At 47.0% G+C, this 19,019-nt stretch overlaps 1 protein-coding gene across 1 annotated transcript in view; it reads right to left on the reverse strand.

Moving 5' to 3' along the window:
- MSH2 (mutS homolog 2) overlaps positions 1-19,019 on the reverse strand; it is an 87,525-nt gene that overhangs the window by 2,131 nt on the left and 66,375 nt on the right. The window contains exons 12-15 of the mRNA XM_063123885.1: positions 11,639-11,884; positions 7,211-7,415; positions 4,832-5,079; positions 3,352-3,524 (exon numbers count right to left, since the gene is read on the reverse strand). Coding sequence (XP_062979955.1) covers positions 3,352-3,524; positions 4,832-5,079; positions 7,211-7,415; positions 11,639-11,884 — 872 coding nt within the window. The remainder of the gene's footprint in view (positions 1-3,351; positions 3,525-4,831; positions 5,080-7,210; positions 7,416-11,638; positions 11,885-19,019) is intronic.

Genomic DNA, 19,019 nt, shown 5'->3' on the forward strand with positions numbered 1-19,019 from the left:
CTACACCCCTACCTGGACAGAGATAACCTGGCTTCAGTTGTCTATGCTCTGGTAACCTCCAAGTTAGATTATTGCAATGCGCTCTACATGGGGCTTTGAAGACGGTTCAGAAGCTGCAGCTTGTGCAAAACGCAATGGCCAGACTGATAACAGGAACCAGAAGGTTCGATCATATAAGACCGACTCTGACCCGCCTGCATTGGCTGCCTGTACAAGCCCAATTCAAGGTGCTGGTTTTAACCTATAAAGCCTTATACAGCTTGGGACCACAATACCTGACAGAATGCCTCTCCTGACATGAACCTGCCCGTACACTGCGCTCAACATCTAAGGTCCTCCTCCGAGAGGGCCTTTTCAGTGGTGGCCCCCCAATTTGGAATGATCTCCCCGATGAGGCTCGCCTCGCGCCAACACTATTTTTTTTCCCCGGCGCCAGGTCAAGACTTTTCTCCCAGGCATTTAACAGCATTTAACGGAGCCTCCTCCGACATGAACCTACCCATACACTACGCTCAACATCTAAGGTCCTCCTCCAGGTGCCTACTCCGAGGGAAGCTAATAATAATAATAATAATAATAATAATAATAATAATAATAATAATAGATTTAATCAAAACAGTCTTCAAGACCCCTGCTAATTCTTATCCAAATAATTCAGCAATATAGTCAACGGAGGAAGCCTATGTTATTTGGAAGGTAATAGCCAGTATCCGAAACCGAAAGCTTTGAATTAGGGGTGTGATCCGCTCCGATTAGGAGCGTAGAAGCAGTAGCGGATTGGCCTGCTCCGCCTTACCCAGAGGCGGAGTAGGAGCGGACCGCGGACCCCTAGAAGCAAGGCGAAGAGAAGCGACCATTTTTCGGAGCTCCTAGTTCAGGCGGAGCGCTCCGGTCGCCATCTTGAAAACATTTCGCCATAGGATTGCATTGCGGCAAATAATCGCGCATAACTAGGTTGTTTTTGAAGCTATCGTTCTGGAAATTCTTGTGCTCAGAGAGTCGTGGATGGGGGTCATTTTGAGACCACTCTCACCTCTCTGCGTCGTGTGGGTCGCGTGCTATATTTTTTTGAAAATCGGGTCAACCGCGCGGCTCAAACGGCGTTTTCGGCTTTTCGCCCATAGGATTGCATTGAGGGAAAGAATCGGGGATAACTGGGGGGGGTTTAAGCTATCGTTCTGAAAATTCTTGTGCACAGAGAGTCGTGGATGGGGGTCATTTTGAGACTACTCTCAACTTTCTGTGTCGTACGGGTCGCGCGCTAGAAGTTTTTAAAAAATCGGCGGGAAAAATACCTTTTTCAAAGGGCTGAGGGGCAGAGTCAGCTCCCGGTCATGATGATCCCAAAGTTAGAGGAGGGCATAGGCAAAACAGGTAACTTGGGATTCTGGGAAACTTCTCTTTCTTCATCTGAACGGGCTTTTCCCCGTGTTTTTTAACACAGTAGCCCCACCAAATGCACAAACACAACCTGAAATCATATACTAAGCCAAGAATAAGAGATAGAAACACAGCACTGCTCCCCACCCTAACTTTGGGGAACAACTGAAAAGATGTGGTGCAAGGGGATGAGCTCCCCTAGGGCATCTCATTGTGGACGTGCCCCCACTCTCTCCTGCACTGGAAGGCCATTAGAGCCTTCCAAAGAGAGTAAAACGGTGGAGCAATGCCTATCATGAGTTGAAGTGAATGTTCACTTTTTAGTGGTGGAGCGATGCCTGTTATGAGTTGAAGTGAGCGTTTACTTCTTAATCTCAGAGCTGTTGGTGGCTGTCTTGAGTTGAACTGGCAGCTGCTTCCCCCTCCCCCGGGCACGTCCCCCTATTGCTGGTAAAAGACAGATATAGCCTTTTTTAAAAAAATCTTCTTGCTGTTTATTGAGCAACACTGCTGCTTTTAATTCCACCCCTCCTTTGTTTATTTATTGATTTATTCCATTTTATATGCATTACTGGCTTATCCTTGGCTCACTTCCTTATGCCCCCAGAAATGCCAGCTGCATGCCTGCCTGCCTTCCCTCCCTCCTCCCCTGCCCACCTCGCAGGGATGTTGTGTGTGTGTGGCTTTGACTCAGGGGAGAAGTCCTTCCTGCGCTCACTTGGAGTTTTGGAAGTTCCAAATTTTGCAGGTTTAAGCCCCGCCAAAAAACAGGGGATGATGGGACTGCCTTGAGTCTCGGCGTGCGTATGTATCCCTGGATAAGCTTTCATGGTGGTGAGTTTGAGGTTTTTTTTTAACGTGCAAAATTGACGGAGCTATGGAAAGGGGTGTTGGATTTTCATAAATTCCCCAAAAATCAGGGGATGATGGGACTGCCTTGAGTCTCGGCGTGCGTATGTATCCCTGGATAAGCTTTCATGGTGGTGAGTTTGAGGTTTCTAACGTGCAAATTGACGGAGCTATGGAAAGGGGTGTGAATGGGGTGCCCGATTTTCAAAAATTCCCCAAAAATCAGGGGATGATAGGATTGCTTTGAAACTTGGCGTGCGTGTGTATACCCCCATGAGGTGTCATGGTGCCAAACGTGAGGTTTCTAACTTGAACAGAAAAAAAGTTGTATAATTTTTTAGCTTTCAATGCAAGCCTATGGGGGGGGGAAACGGAGCTCCGGATCCGGATCCGGAGCTCCGAGCGGAGCGGAGCGGAAGTGGGCGGAGCGGGGGCGGGGCGGAGCAGCCCGATCCGGAAAATGGCGGATCTGCAAGTGAAGCGGAGCGGGGGGGCCGTGCACACCCCTACTTTGAATGTGGTTGTGTCTCCACCACAGGTGGGAAAAGTCTGCCCATTTTGCACAGTATTTCAGGCACTTAAACATTAAAAGATGTTATTTAACCTGTCTAGAGTTAAATACTGCACTTTCCTCAAGGCAAGAGTAATGAAATATATGTAACGGAAGCATCCATGTTACATCCATAATTGATATTCCCTCCATGCTTTTCCTATAGGCATTTAAACAAGAAGTGGAAGAGGTGGTGTTCACAGCACTGCCATGAAACCGGGGGAGGGGGGGACATGTTTTAAGGTCTGTGAGTACATTTAGAGTCCCTAATGCACGTACAGAAGTGTGTCTCCCCACACCCTGCCCTTTGCTTTTGGGCAGGGTACACGCGCAACAAATTATGCAGAAGAAGAGGCAGCTTGGTGGATCTGGAACAGGTCATTGACTCTCAGCCTAACCTACCTCACAGGGTTGCTGTGAGGATAAAATGGAGAGGAAAGGGATCATGCATGCATGCCTCCCTGGTCTCCTTGGAGGAAAGGCGAGATATAAATACAACAAGCGAATAAATAGTACATGAGTTCGGTATGAAATGTTTGAGAGATGAAAACGTGAATAAAAGATGAACAAACCTGCTTCTCTCTGTAGCATCTCTTGGCCGCTGGCTCTTCGTCTTCCTCCTGGGGCAGCCCAATGTTCTGAAACTCCTCTAATTCCAGAGCCTTCGCCTTGGCGCTCTCTATCACGTGCTTGGGAAAGGCAGCCAGCTCTGCTACGTGAATGCCAAAGCTCTGATCGCAAGCCCCTGGAAGAAGCAACATCGGTCTCAGTTCCCAAAAGGGGAAGCAACAACCCATCCATCCCATTCTATGATATTTATTCTAAGGGGGAGGAAGCTGCCTGAAAGGGATATCAAGGTCAAGCCCCACCATGACTTCTAGCGACCAAACATAATTCCAACAACTGGACAAATCTGGAAGTCAGTCCGATTCAGGGAGCTTTTAAGCTTTGTCACAGTAAACATCCCCAAGCAGCAAAAGAGAATCAAAGTGGGAGAACAATGTGAAAGGGAAAATGCCAGTTTAGTTGGATTATCAGAAGCATCACAATTCTTTGTTCAGGACAAGGGAATCTGGTGAGAGTAGGACGTCTTTCTGGTGCTGGAGAAATGCCTTGAGTTTTTTTTTTTTCTTTCTTTCTCCTTTTTGCCACTGCAAAATCTTGATGCAGATGAGTTATCTGATCATTAGATCTCTCAACATGAACTGTTTAGTGACTTGCTCATTGCGCGTATATGTTATAATTGGCGCTGGATATTATTACCTGACCTACTGGTATGTCTTGTGCTCATTCAAATATTAATACATTTTAAATGAACTGTAATTAAATTAATGTTGTATTGTAATGCATTATAATTATGGGGATGATATTTGCTTTGTAAATGGCTTTGAGCACAATGTTATTGTGGGAAATGCGATATACAAATATATCGACAAAGACTATCAAAGGCAAGCCACCAAAACTAACAAGGAGAGGGGGGTACATACAAACTGGAGGGGATTCTGATGACAGAAAAAGAAGCGGGTATTACCATACAGGACACAAGCAGTGCAGAATTTAACCCAGTTCACACAATGAAAGAAACTATGGTTTATTAACTGTGGGTTGTTTGGAGCTCAGAAAGTTCCACTGCGCTAAACAACGGGTCCATGGGTTGTTTTCCATGCTGTGAGAACCCAAAATGTTGGGTTGTTGAGGGAGAAGCAGCCCAGAGTTATAACCCAAGAACAAACGGTGGGTAGTTTTGTCACAGTGTCCTCAAACAATGGCTAGTGAATTGCTTCAGGCCACAGCGTCCCATTCCATTTTGCAGTCACTCCCAAACCAGGCTATTCAGATATAACACTAAACTATGGTTAAATGTAACATCTGCACCGAGACATTAAAAGAAAGGGCAACGGTGAAACTAAGATAGATAAAATTGCAAAGTTTGAAAATTACAAAATGTTGTCTTTGAGGCAATCAGCCATTTAACTTTGTGGAGGAACAGTGTGTTCATTCTACAGCAAACAAGGCTGATTTTTTCCATCCCAACTCCGTGGCGCACCTCACCTTTTTTCACACGGTACAACATCGTCAGGGTCTCCTCAGTGGTTAGTGCTGTGACGTGCAAGTTATTCACAGTGGAAATTTGGTCAGCGAGTGCCGTCAGTTCGTGAAAATGAGTAGCAAACATACAAAAGGCTCCAATTTTGCTGGCGATATATTCTGAGATTGCCCATGCCAATCCAAACCCATCATACGTAGATGTTCCTCTTCCCAGCTCATCGATGATGACTAGCGAGTTTTCTGTTGCAGTCCTAAAATGAAAGAAAGACACTCCATTTGACTCTTAAAGTGGTTACATTTAGAACAGCTCAAAAAGCAAACAGCAACCCTGTTCAGTTGACACGCTAAGCCATGGTGGTTAAGTGACACGCTAAGCTATGGCGGTTAAGCATTTTGAGCTAAACATTATAGCTTAGCATGTCATGTGAACCATGATGGCTACATAACCATGGTTTAAACACATTCACTAACAATTTACTGCAAAAGGGTTAGCGGCCTAACCATGGTTTAGCGCGTCGTCTGAACAGATCCATTATGTATTGTGGCACAAGCTTTCGTGGGCCAGAGCTTACATCATCTGATAAAGTATTACCCTAATTTGGGAGGTTTCTACACACACATTCATTCACTTGTTTGTTTAAGCTGCTTCTAGATTACTTGACATCCCAGGCTTTCCAGGCGGTTTACATTAAAACAGATACAATATACCCTAAAAGCCAATGTAAAAAGCAATATAAAACAATAAATAGCTTTAAAACGTTACAACAAAAGCAGTAAAACAGAGTCCTGTCACGATTGGATTACAAGTCAGGGGAAGCCCGAGTGAGGCATTTGAAGGTCACCGTGGTTTCCTTATACACACACACAAAGGCCCGTACAAAGAAAAACATCAATAAAATTAGTGTTTAATAGATGTATTAGATTTGGTCCTGGGAAGTGCAGATTCACATACTTATGTAAGGACGAGCTCATAACATAGCCTTGGACAAATTATCACTCACCATCACTCCCTGTCTTGCCCTGCCCTGGAGGAAAACGCTATCGTTAACTACTAGCCACCACGGCTATCTCTTACCTCCAGGGTCAGAGGCAGCATGCCTCTAAATACCAGTGGCTGGGGAACATGAGCGGCAGGGTGCTATAATTGTGCTTATGTCCTGCTTGTGGGCTCCCCACACGTGTCTGGCTGGCCACTGGGGGACACAATGCAGATTAGATGGGCCCTTGGCCTGATCCAGCACGGCTCTTATGTTTTTGTGCAGAACAGAACGTTTGGGGTCCCGTGTATTCAGCTATGAGAATCACAGCTTTCATTCCACCTTCTAAAATCTCAAAAGACAAAAGTGGTTTTGAATAGTTGTTTAGTGGCGGGTATTTATGCTGCTAATAGCTTCCCGTATGCAGGTGTAACTCCCCAGTAATGAAACTAAGGCAAGAGGCAAAAGGAAGGCAAGACGGGCCATAACAGGGCCAGGAACCAGTAGCACGGGAAATGATGTTATCATCATGGCTAAAGTTTTTATTATTTTAACTATCATTTTTAAACCCAATGAAAATGAAAATTACCATACAAAATTTGAAAAAAAAAATTACAATTCCTAAACGCATTAGCATTAAAATAAATCAGACGCCATAGCTGAATAACTAAAGCCCACCCAAAGCTTCTGCCACCTGAAACATATTTGTGGCAAATGTACGTTCAGGAAGGCCATTCCACTGTCAATAGGAAAGACCCTTTCCCTGAGAGCCGTCCACCTTGCTTCAGAGCAAAGCCTCCATAAATGATGCAAACAAATGGGCAGGTTTGTACAAGCAGAGCATGTTGGGTAACTGGTAGGACAAGTGGTACCTGTGCCCCCAGCTCCGCATTTCCTATTCTCACCCTCCAATTGTCAATCAGTATTCCATGCTCACTGAGTGTACACTGTCCTCATTGGCCTTTTGGGTTTTTTTTTCTCTTCTAAAGGTCCTACTTCTGCAAGCCTGCCTGTTGATAATCTCCTGGGGGTGGGGGGGTGGGGGGGTGGCACTGTTTGGGCTACATGAAAAACCACACTCACAACCTGAGCATTGGAAATAGAGGGATGATGGCAGGAAATAAAAAGTTCTGAAACCTAGAAGGAGGACCTAGAACCATAGAAACTATGGGGATCTGGGGAAAAGAGTTCAGAGGTAATTCAAGAAGTTCCCCCAACAAGCCAAGGAAAAAAGGAAGTTGGCAGGTACGATGCAGGATGATGGGTATAGCAGTAGGGGGGGGGCAGGTCTACAGATGACCTGTCCTACATTAGAAGCCCCTCAGGGGAGGTCCCTGAGCCTACAGAAGGGCTTGCACGTTTCGCACACCCTCCTCAACGAACGAAAGCCAACACACTTTCTTACCGAAGGATGGAAGACGTCTCCAACATTTCCGCCATGAAGGTAGACACCCCTTTCAGCTGACTGTCTCCTGCTCCCACCCGAGCCAGGATGCAATCAACAATCGTCACTTCTGCGGAGTCGCACGGCACAAAACATCCGATCTGGGCCATGAGAACGATCACCCCCGTCTGGCGGATGTAGGTCGATTTCCCTCCCATGTTTGGACCTGCGAAGCAAGTACGGCCAAGACGTTAAAGCAGCAGCCCTGGTTTCTTGAGCCCAGCTCAGAGGCCTTCTCAGCAACCTAAGGCACGCCTGAGGTTCGGCATAACCTTATTATTTTTGCAGAGGAGAATCATCCAGACCCTGCTTCCACCAGCATTTCAACTTACTGCTTACTGTCGTGGAAGTGGCAGCTGGAAATCTTTTGCAGTTCTAAGGGTTGCCAACTTTGGCACATCACCAATTTCGCTTTTTTAAAAACGCAAATAATCCAAACCCAATGATGACCTTATGGCAGCAAGAACAAGGTTACAATCAGCAATGATCGACTCGCTTGACAGACGACTCACTCATGAGAGCAGGGGTTCAGGCAGCAGACAAAAGAATCCTCTTCCCAGCAGGAGCAATGTCCTTCCCCTTACTACGCTCTTCCGTGACTCACTCCCATCTCGGCTCAAGCGTGGAAGTGATCACCTGACACGTGTAAGGAGAGAACTCTGCTGTGTACGGGTCGCCCGGTAGGGAAACGCCAAAGCTGCTTTGCTCCATGGCTTTCCTATAAAACACGGTCATGGGTATGGTTTTTTTTCCATTGGTGGCTTACGTGCCCTCTCCCAGTTACATCACTTGGGAGGGACAGGTTCTCCACATTTAAGGACCACAAGACTCTCTCGTTTGCAGTACATGTCCCCCACCCACCACCCCCTTTCCTTGCATTTCTGGCAAGGAGCTCAGCCTTCGCCCTCCCAAGGGGCCTTCAGGTAAGTCGGGACTTCTCAGTTTTGGCCCCGCTTGGGAACAAGCTGTTAATTCCTTTTTGGAGAGTTCTTCCTGTTTCTCTTCAAGCATCCAATCCCTCTGCGTTTGCTAAGGCCAGAAGTGATGAGCCAGGCTCAGAGTAGTTTCGCCTCATTCTTCCTGGATAGAAGGTAAGTCTCGGGATGTGAGTGTGTGTGTGTGTGTGTGTGTGTGTGTGTGTGTGTGTGCACATGGATTGCTCTTCTCCTCTGCAAAACAGGTGACTAGAATAGACCCCCTCCCCCTCTCCTGTAGGAGGCTACTTGACAGCAGTCTCTGGGTTAATAGTATTCCCATCTTCCTGCCCCGGGGGGGGGGGGCGGTCATCTACTCTTGCCTGGGTGAGTCAGAGGTCTCAGCCCTCTTCTGCAGAAGGTCTAAGTTGCCCACTACTGCTTACCCAGGGAACAGTAGTGCCCCCTTGGGTTCCTCTGGGGCTGGGAAAGGCCATAGAAAAGAAAGCCTCCTAAGCCTCAGTCAACTTGCCTTGTTCTTCCTGCTGATTTTGCCCCTTTTGGGGTTTTGCCTGGGCCGCCTCGTCTTCCTGCTCCTCCCCCTTCTCTGCCCGCTTCTGCTTTCCACTGCCCTTCCACACATTCCCAGCTTGGTGCTCTCTCCTGCCTGCCTTCTTGCAAGGTTGGCTCACCCTCGCACATGCCCCTTCCCCAGCTGCAGTTGTTTGCAGGGTTCGGGCTGCTCAGTGGACACCCCCGTGACACTGTGCTGGGACCTTGGCCACCCTCCCATCTCACTCCCTGCTGCTGGGAGGATGGAGCAACCTGCAGCAGCGGTCCCTGACATCTGCCCAAACCTTTGTTAATTAAAGGATTAAAGGGCCCTTTGCCCATGTTCTGGCTTGGGAGAAAGCCACTGAGGAGCAGCTCTACCTCCAAAATATGCAACTCAGGGCATCTTGAAGCCTGTCCTACCTTGCAGGGATAGAGGCACAGACTCCTCATGTGCGCAATCCAGGCTTAGGGTTTGTACTTATGGAGAAGGCCGGGCCTGGACTTCCTTTAAACTCCACGAAAGCAGGCTAGGATGTATGAAGAGGTGCCATGGCTCCGTGATAGAGCACCTGCTTTGCACGCAGAAGGCCTCAGGTTTGATCCCCGGCATCTCCAGGTAGGGCTAGGAAGGAATCTAGCCTGAAACCCTGGGTAACTGCTGCCAGTCAGTGTTAACGATACTGGGCTAGATGGACCCATGATCTCACTCAGTATAAGGCAGCTTCCCTCGGGCGATGCAAAACAGGCAAATCAACTCCTGAGCCCAACTGAGAATATTGGGCTGAGAATAAGCAGAAAGCCGTTCTGTACTGGTCACTCACTTTTAAAATAAATGCAACATAGAATTAGTTTACTAAAGCTTTCTTATCAGGGATCAAAATCCTAAAACTGAATCACCAAAGCAGCTTGCAAAAGTGTGTGTGTGAGAGGGAGGGGGGAAAGGTGAGACACCTGGGTTCCAGGAAGTAGAAAGGCAAATGGCCCTCAGCCAACAACCACAAGGAAAAGGCAAGATTTCATGATCAAAGGTATCTTTATGGAGAGCAGTTAACGCCCAGAGAGGGGCTGCAAATTCAAAATGAAGAGACAATAGCCTGACGTGGCCTTGATCAAGCATCCTGCAGGTGACTCCTCCATGTACCTATTTAACACAAGGCCGAGTCACGGTGGGGGAGAGGGAGTCAAGTTTCATATATGCAAAGTCTGGCAAAGTCTGGTTCCTACAGATGCCAGTGCCAGATGCCAGACAAGAGAAGGGGTCTGTTACAGGAGCATAATAGGAGGGAAAGAGTTCTTGTGCTAAGGAGCTATGCTGGAAACCCAATGGGTCAGCCCAGGGTCAGACTGTGCCCAGACCATTGGCTGTATATCCCATTGCCATGAACTCAGCAGCTTTCCCCCCGCCCCCCAAGTCAGGAATACCCATCCCTCCGTAATTGTTGCAACTGTTATTTATTTATTTATTTATTTATTTATTACATTTTTATACCGCCCAATAGCCGAAGCTCTCTAGGCGGTTCACAAAAATTAAAACCACAGTAAAACACCCAACAGTTTAAAACACAATTACGAAATACAGTATAAAAAGCGCAACCAGGATAAAACCACACAGCAAAGTTGATATAGGATTAAAATACAGAGTTAAAACAGTAAAATTTAAATTTAAGTTAAAATTAAGTGTTAAAATACTGAGTGAATAAAAAGGTCTTCAGCTGGCGACGAAAGCAGTACAGTGTAGGCGCCAAGCGGACCTCTCTGGGGAGCTCGTTCCACAACCGGGGGGCCACAGCGGAGAAAGAGATGAGGTCAATAAAGAGATGAGGTCAAGAGATGAGGTCAATAAAAGTGAAGGATCACTAAAGGAAAGTTGGAGGATCTTCCACAAAGGCATAGATTTAAGCTGGGACAAAAGCAGAACAAATCGTCCTATCTGGGTCTTCCCTGAAGAGGAGAGGAGAGGAGGAATGAAACAAGCAAACAGGTAAAGAGAAGGAACAAACATAAGAGGTGGGTTTGCTCCAGACTGTCTTCCGCAATCAGCCCAGCCACCGCTGCGACGTCACTGACCTTTACACAAACCCTTCTCAGGCCTGAAAACCTGAGGGAGGGTTAGATTAAAACTTTTCCCCTAGCTATGAGGGAAACAGGTTTAATATAGGATCTCTCAAAATATACTGTGGGAATAAAGTTTATTGTTATTTAAAAGCTTTAAATCAAAATATAATACTTTCAATCCTGCCTGATCTAAACGCTCCACACACCAACCACCTCACTGCCTTCACACCAATCCGAAGTCCCTAGAATCCAAACACCTCAATAAACAACTCTCTCCCCCTCCCTCCTCAAACTCACACCCCTCACAAACTCCCAACACTCTCCTTATATACTCCCTTCCCCCACACACACTTATTACATCACAAACCACACCCACTCAGTTCTAACTTTCCATACTTAAGAGACATACTTAGAATCATTGAACAGCAGAGTTGGAAGGGGCCTATAAGGCCATCGAGTCCAACCCCCTGCTTAATGCAGGAATCCACCCTAAAGCATCCCTGACAGATGGTTGTCCATTGTATATCTAGAGATATGCAAGATACTCAATTGTGGGGTAGCGCCACAACCGCCCCTGCAGCCACGGCCCTCCGTGTTTATTTCTGTGTCTGCACCTCGCGAAAGTCACCCCCACTAATTTGCATGCTGGGCCAACACGGCATCAACCAAAACGCTAAGGCTTGCTTGAACGCGCCTCCCCGCCCCCTCCAAAATGATCAGTGCAAAATACCAGTCTAGGGACTCTTTCTCCTGCCTGCTTCGAGGATAGGATACAGAGAATTTTAAAAAGCATCACACGCAACTCAAAAGCAGGGCAGGTGGCAGGGAGGCAACATGAACATGGCCCTATAAATGAAGGCTTTACCGGTAATGATGTGGAACATCTGCTTGCCCTTCTCAAAGGTCACGTCGTTCGGGATGAAGGCGACGTCATCTTGAACTTCAATGCAGGGGTGCCGCGCACCTTTCAGGACGATCCTCCCGTCCCCCTTTTCCAGGATTGTTGGGCGGATGTAAGGCACCGGCGCCCCATTCGACACTTGGGCAAAGCTGACGATGGCATCCAGCTGGGCTATGACGTCGTTCAGGACCTGGATGGGCTCCTTGTACCCTGTCGGAAAAGGAGCAGAGCTCAATGCAGCTTTCACTGTGCAGAAACCCTAAAGGAATCTCAGTGCCGTTTTGGCATCAACCCCTGCTATTGACTTCCACTGTTGCAGCAGATAACTTGGTAAATTTATTTGGGGGTGGATGATTTGCATACTCCCTAATGTAGGGGTGCAGAACCTCGTGCCTTAGGCTAACGAGCCAACTGCGGCCTCACTTCTCAGATAAGCTTTCACCTTCTGCCCTCCATGCTTTAGGAATTTCGCGTTGATGATTCAAAAGGTATTGTACTTGGGGCTGCCTTTGAAAAACAGCCAGAAGGAGCAGCCAGTACAGAACACTGCAGCTCAGAGAGCATCCGAGGTCACAGAATCATAGAATAGTAGAGTTGGAAGGGGCCTATAAGGCCATTGAGTCCAACCCCCCGCTCAATGCAGGAATCCACCCTAAAGCATCCCTGACAGATGGCTGTCCAGCTGCCTCTTGAAGGCCTCTAGTGTGGGAGAGCCCACAACCTCCCTAGGTAACTGGTTCCATTGTCATACTGCTCTAACAGTGAGGAAGTTCTTGCTGATGTCTAGCCGGAATCTGGCTTCCTGTAACTTGAGCCCATTTTTCCATGTCCTGCACTCTGGGGTGATCGAGAAGAGATCCTGGCCCTCCTGTGTGTGACAACCTTTCAAGTATTTGAAGAGCGCTATCATGTCTCTCCTCAATCTTCCCTTCTCCAGGCTAAACATGCCCAGTTCTTTCAGTCTCTCCTCATAGGGTCAACTGCACAGGCTACCTGGTTGCTTCCAGGCGCAGATCAAAGTGCTATGGCTGACCTTGAACATCAGGGGGGAATAAACTTTTTGCCTGCATTTGGTTTTGGCCATCCCCCCTTCCCACCCCTCACACAAACAAAAGTAAGGAGGCTTTATCTTCAGCCCCATCCCAGCGATCCTGCGCAAGGTCACTGGGACAGGAGGCTACTGTGGGGTTACTGAGGGATGAGCAGGCTAGAGCAGTAGTCATAAAAGGCCTCGCTGTTTCTGCACTGCTAATTTGCGCAAAAGTAGGGAGGCTGGCCACTCCGTGCCTCTCCTCCCAGTGATCCTAAAAGGCATTGTCGTTTCTGTGCTGCCATTAGAGACGCGGAAGGAGAGACCCCAATTGGGATGGAGGCAGGAGGCGGGGGAATTGGGTTCATGACCTACACAATCTGGAGTCTGAGTATCTCAAGGGAGTCTCTGCCTCCCTCCTTACCCAAGGTGAACACAGAGATGGCCTTTCCCTTTGGAGACCCAGCTTCTGGGATTCAAGTGGGCCTCCTGGCAACAAGTGAAGGCCTGGCATTCCTGGTTGGCTGAATGGAGACCTTTCAAAAATGGCGGCCGTTTCAATTTGCTTGTGGATCTTTCATCTGCTATTCTGCTTGCATTTTATTGACTGATGTATTGATTTTTATGTTCATAAATGCTGAGAACCATTTTTAGATGGCTTGCTGATGTGATTCGGGTGCTGTTTTTCAGCAGACAACAACATCTTTATATACATGCATATATGAAGATGTTTTAAAAATACTGCATAAAATATACATTTTTTAAAAAAAATGTATATGATGCTTTTGGAGGACTGTGCTAATAAAGCTTTCTTTGATGACGTTTCCTTTTGCCAGTTCCAGGAAAATAATTATTTGACGCTTTTGTCTGGACAAAACTGAACTGTGCCAAAAGAAAAAAAATGGTGGTGGGAGGAACGATAAATGAGCTCCCCTCCACCTCTCCCTTCCCCAACCGAATACCCTCCAGATGTGATGGACTACAGTTCCCATCATTCCCAGCCAGTGTTGCCATTGAGAGAATTCTATCACTGTCTGCTCCACAGGCTTTAACCAGCCAAAGGCCGGAAATGCAAGACGTGAATATATCAGTATTGTTCCACCACAAAGGCCCTCTAGGCAGCCAATAATAATCAAAGAACCATTAAGGCCAGTACAATCATACTACTGTAACGCGCTCTATGTGTGGCTACCCATGTGTGTGGTTAACCTGTGTTAAAAGAACTGCACTGGCTACCTGTTAGCTACCAAGTCATATATAAGGTTATGTTGTTGCCCTAAATAACTTGAGACCAGCATACCTAGCAGACCTCCTTCCTTTATATACCCGGACGACAACTACGATCCTCATAGGAGGTCCTACTGGCCATTGCGAAACAAACAGAATGCAGCCACGAAGAACCTCAGCAGCAGGCCTTCCCTGGAAAACCCTCCCTTGTGCATTTAAAAACGTAACATTTTTAAATGCCTCCTGAAAACATACCTTTTCACACAGGCTTTCCCTGTTTTTAAACTTAGCTGGTTTTTATATTGCCTTTTTTAACTTTTAATGTCTTAAATTTATCTATTCTTGTTATTTTATGGTTTTTAACTGTGGGCTTCAGCTGATGGGCAGTCTAAAAGTGTAATATTACCATGAGCAGAAATAAAACAGCATAAAGACATAAATAAAACTATTATGCTTTCTGAATACAGAAGCCCACTTTGTTGAGCCGGAGCTTGAAAAAAAAGATGCAAACGGAAGAAAGTATCCCACAAGGATTGGTGGAACAAATCTACAGACAGACATTACGCATCGTAGAAACGAGCAGAGTGATGCAATGCAGTGGACAGTCTGCCCACCTGGGCTGGTTGGTGTCACTGGATGACTCTTCCATGTGTTGGAGTGAAGAGAAGGAATCAGCCAGATACAATTCTTCCTCGTGCTCTGAAAAATTGGCTAGTTCAGAGCATACCAAGAGCCCTGCTGGATCAGACCAAGGGTCCATCCAGTCCAGCATTGTGTTCACACATTGGCCAACCAGCTGCCCACAGGGAAACCCACAAGCAGGACATGAATGCAATGGCAGTATCCCACTCCGTTCCTGGTGTTGGGGAAACCACACTTTACTGTTACATCAGAATGCATTGCCCTTGCCCTGAAAGCCAGGGCCTGAGTTACGCACCACATTCTTTTGCAAGGCGTCAACTCTGGATTGTAGGGATGTGCTCCGCTTCTAATCGGACCGGCGAATTAGAAGCGGAGCGGGGTGATTCGCCTCCCCTTAAGGCGGAGGCAAAGAGGATTGGGGGGCCGGCGGAGCGTGGCAAAGAGGATCGAGGTGAAGGCGGATCCTTCGCCTCGATCCAGAGCTCTGCCGGAAAGATAAATGGGGTTTACCAGGCCCTGCCGCTGTCGCTGTCGCCCATGTGGCGACAGCGGCAGGGCCCGGTAAACCCCCCCTCCTCTCCCTTACCTGCTTCCGTCCGCAGTCCGTCGGCTTCTTCAATTGAGCCCGCGGTTCAACCAGGAAGTCTGGGCTGCACTTGCGGCCCAGACTTCCTGGTGGAACCGCGGGCTCAATTGAAGAAGCCGACGGACCACGGACGGAGGCAGGTAAGGCCCCCCTCCCCCTTGGTCCCTTTTCGGGCTCTGCCGCCGTCACCGCATGGGCGGCGACGGCGGCAGAGCCCAGTAACCCCCCCCCCGCCCTCCTCTCCCGGCCTTACCTGGCGCCACTCCCCTCCACTGCGGAGCTCCGATTCGGAGCCGGAGCTCCGAGGCGAAGAGGAGCTCCGAGGCGAAGAGGAGCAGAGTATGGGCGGATCGGCCCGCGGGGCGGAGCGGGGGGTCCGTGCACACCCCTACTGGATTGAGCCAAATATCACTAGACTCCAAGTAAGCATTTTAAACTTACTACACTCAGAACACATTGAGATATTCAGGATTCAGCTCCTTATTTGAAGAGCCTCCAAAGTAGGTAAACTATCAAGGGACACTGTTTCAGTGCTTAGAAAGTTCATTCCGCAAATGCACACCCGGGTAATTGCTCTTGCACGTTTTAGTACTCTCTCTGGAAAGTTTTCCACCGAAAACCTTTGCCACCTCATTGCACAGCTAAATAAAAACTAGTAGAAAGGTAACATCCAATTACGCCTCTTGATATCCATCCCGGCTGTGGAAAAAACGTCTTGCCTTCCTTATCACTAGTTCGAACACCGATAACATAAATTAGTTGACAAGTCAGACCTGTTAAACATCAAAGCTTCCGCAGAAATTTGCGTCAATCTTCTTGACATCATCTCCCCCACCCCAACCAAAATATGCACAGCCATTCCAATTTGCTTTTACACAGTTTCCCAACCATGCATTTTATTGCCAAAATTCAAGAGCTAATGACTACCATGCAAGTACACTTGGCCAGATGTTGAGAGACCAATTTCTACACACAAAAGGGTACTGGAGAAACAACTGCAGAGATATCACCCCAGATGAAAACATTAGAGAGGGATGCAGTGTTAGCTAATCAAATATGAAAGGTACCATTAAACAAAATCGTTAAGATCTTGCTCCCAGTACCCACCCGCCCAAAATTAGGGGGCCTCACCCTAATAGCTAATAGTTCACCTAATAACTATTGCTGAACATGCGAGTGTAGGAGGAGACTTGGACTTAAGAGACAATGGAAAGCGAACTACACATGTCCCAATCCTTTTCCTTTAGCAGCCATGGTGGTGATGGTGCTACACTTTTAAGTTCCACTAACAGTAGGCTAACCATATGGGAAGGCGGACAGGGCTCCTGTATCTTTAACAGTTATCTAGAAAAGGGAATTTGAGCAGGTATAATAATAATAATAATGTAGGCAGCCCCTGGAGAAATTCCCTCTTCATCACAACAGTTAAAGTTGCAGGAGCCCTGCCCAGTTTTGTATCTGGTCACTCTAGCTATACTCCTGCATCTTTAACTGTTGTGACGAAGAGGGAATTTCACCAGGTTAAAATACTGGGACAATAAAAAGGTCTTCACCTGATGTTGAAAGGAGTGTAACGTAGGTGCCAGACGAACCTCTCTAGGAACTCATTCCACAGCCTGGGTGCCACAGCAGAGAAGGCCCTCCTCCTGGTAGCTACCTGCCTCACTTCCTTTGGCAGGAGCTCATGGAGAAGGACCCCACCCTTCCTTGCAGGAACTTGGGGGTGGTGTATGTGATGCCCCCATGCATTTCTCACAGCAACTCTGAGGAGGTAGGTTAGGATGGAGGGCAGGCAGAGTGAAGAGGAATACCCTTGTCACCTCCGATCCTGTACCAGTCACCCCATTTCAGCCTAACCTACCAGCCACAGAGTTGTTGTGAGAAATGCATGGGGGCACTACGTACACCACCCCAAGCTCCTGCAAGGAAGGGTGAGATAAAAATGCATTTAATGTTATTATAATGGCCCTATGACCATAACATTCACGGAACAGCAGTGCTGTTGAAACATCTAGCAACACTTCCAAGGGGGAAGGGACAGTCTCCACCTGAGGGACGCGTTGCTCACTGCGATCTGTCTACTGAATGTCCAAAGAGCATGCTATTAACAGCTCACATGAGCTGTCTACACTGGCGAGCAACAGGTGAGCAACGTAACATGCAAACAGGGTGCTATACCACCAAAATGCCTTTGCACACACTATAGTAGGCATGGGAAATCTCTAGCCCAAGGGCCAATTTGACCTATCAAACCAGACCACCTGGCTTACAAGGCCTCGGGCAAGGCTCCTCCCCTTCCTCCTTGAAGGCTAATGGGGATAGGAAGCCCTGCTCGTTATCTCCAATCACTGGTTGGAGGTAACATCAGATACTCCCCTTCCTGCTAGCTGTATCCATTCCCAATGAGGGAAGGGGCAGGGTGGACAAAACCACCTCTTACAACTGGCACCTTGGCTTTGCTGCATGAGGGCCTTCCCGGGCCGAAGTACTGACTGGAAGTGCCCAATGGGTCAAGGGGCCTGATGTCATTTGGCCCATGGTGGGCCGGATGGGGAGAATCTTCCCGCGTCCCCAGGATACAAGCAGTCAAGGACTGGACTTTGGCCTCATTTAGTCCTTATCCCTAATGAACGAAATGTCATACATCAACTATGTTTAATAATGCCCACCCCGCTCTTGTTATCTTTCTTCCAACACTGAAATTCAGATTGTAAGTTCCTTGGAATAAGAAACTGCTTTTCCTGGTGTCCCTCTGTAAAGTGCTTACATGGATTCTGAGTCAGGCAATAACACCAAAAAATAATAATCAATCAAATGAAGAAAAAACACAACTAGACAATTCTGCAGCATCACTAAACACAAGAACACCCACAAATGAAGAACAAAAAGATTTAATTGGTACAATCTCTTTGTCCATTAGTTGAGCAGATTAAAAATAGGGATTTTTATACAGGCTTTTCCTTAAAGCTCTCCTCGGCTAAATTGCTTCAAGGTGGACTAAAATGCCTGCGCCTTTTGTTGCCAATTTAACACCATTTAACAACGCTACGTTTGTTTTTTAACGGACCCCAGAACTGTTGTTTTTAAATGGATATTGTTGTTTTTATACTGTTGTTTTTATGGTTTTAAATTTTGTATGTTTTTAACTTTTGTAAACCGCCCAGAGAGCTTTGGCTACGGGGCAGTATATAAATGTAACAAATAAATAAATAAAATAAAATAAAATAAATGCAACACAAATTGGTCTCCACTCAAAGACCAAGTTCTATGCCCCTCACAAGCTGTTTGTTGGCCATACTTATTTTATATAAGTAAGAACTGAATATCTCACCCAATCAATTAAAAAAATCCTTTGGCAGCTCACAAACAATAAAAAAACAACTTTTAAGAACAATCGCAAAGCAATAATTAAAACATCATTAAAAAAAAAGCCAATGGTTGCCTAGGAGAAGAATTTACAGCCACTTCTGCATAGTGGCTGCTTCATTCACAGAGCCCTAAACCACATCATGCAACCTTCCCCCAATGTGGTGCCCTCCAGATATCTTGTGCATCCCCGACAACCCAAGGTTTATTCAACCCATCAGTTTTCATTACGTGCGAAACAGGCCAGTGTAGGCGGAGACCGGTTGTGCGAAAGAACCTTTTAAAAAAGATGCTTTTTTAATATTAACAACAATACCTCAAAGTTATGTGGAATATCCTTACCCGTTATTGTTTAAGGGAATACAGAAAGCAGGTGGCATGAAAAGCACTGCTTTGTTTTCATTCAAAGCAGCTGTTAGCTTTTCGGAATTGTGTCTGTGTTTTGTTAATTGCCACAAAGTCCAACCTGACATATATTTCGCTCAGGACCGCAA

Source organism: Elgaria multicarinata, chromosome 4, assembly GCF_023053635.1.
Source record: "Elgaria multicarinata webbii isolate HBS135686 ecotype San Diego chromosome 4, rElgMul1.1.pri, whole genome shotgun sequence".
Lineage (NCBI taxonomy): Eukaryota > Metazoa > Chordata > Lepidosauria > Squamata > Anguidae > Elgaria > Elgaria multicarinata.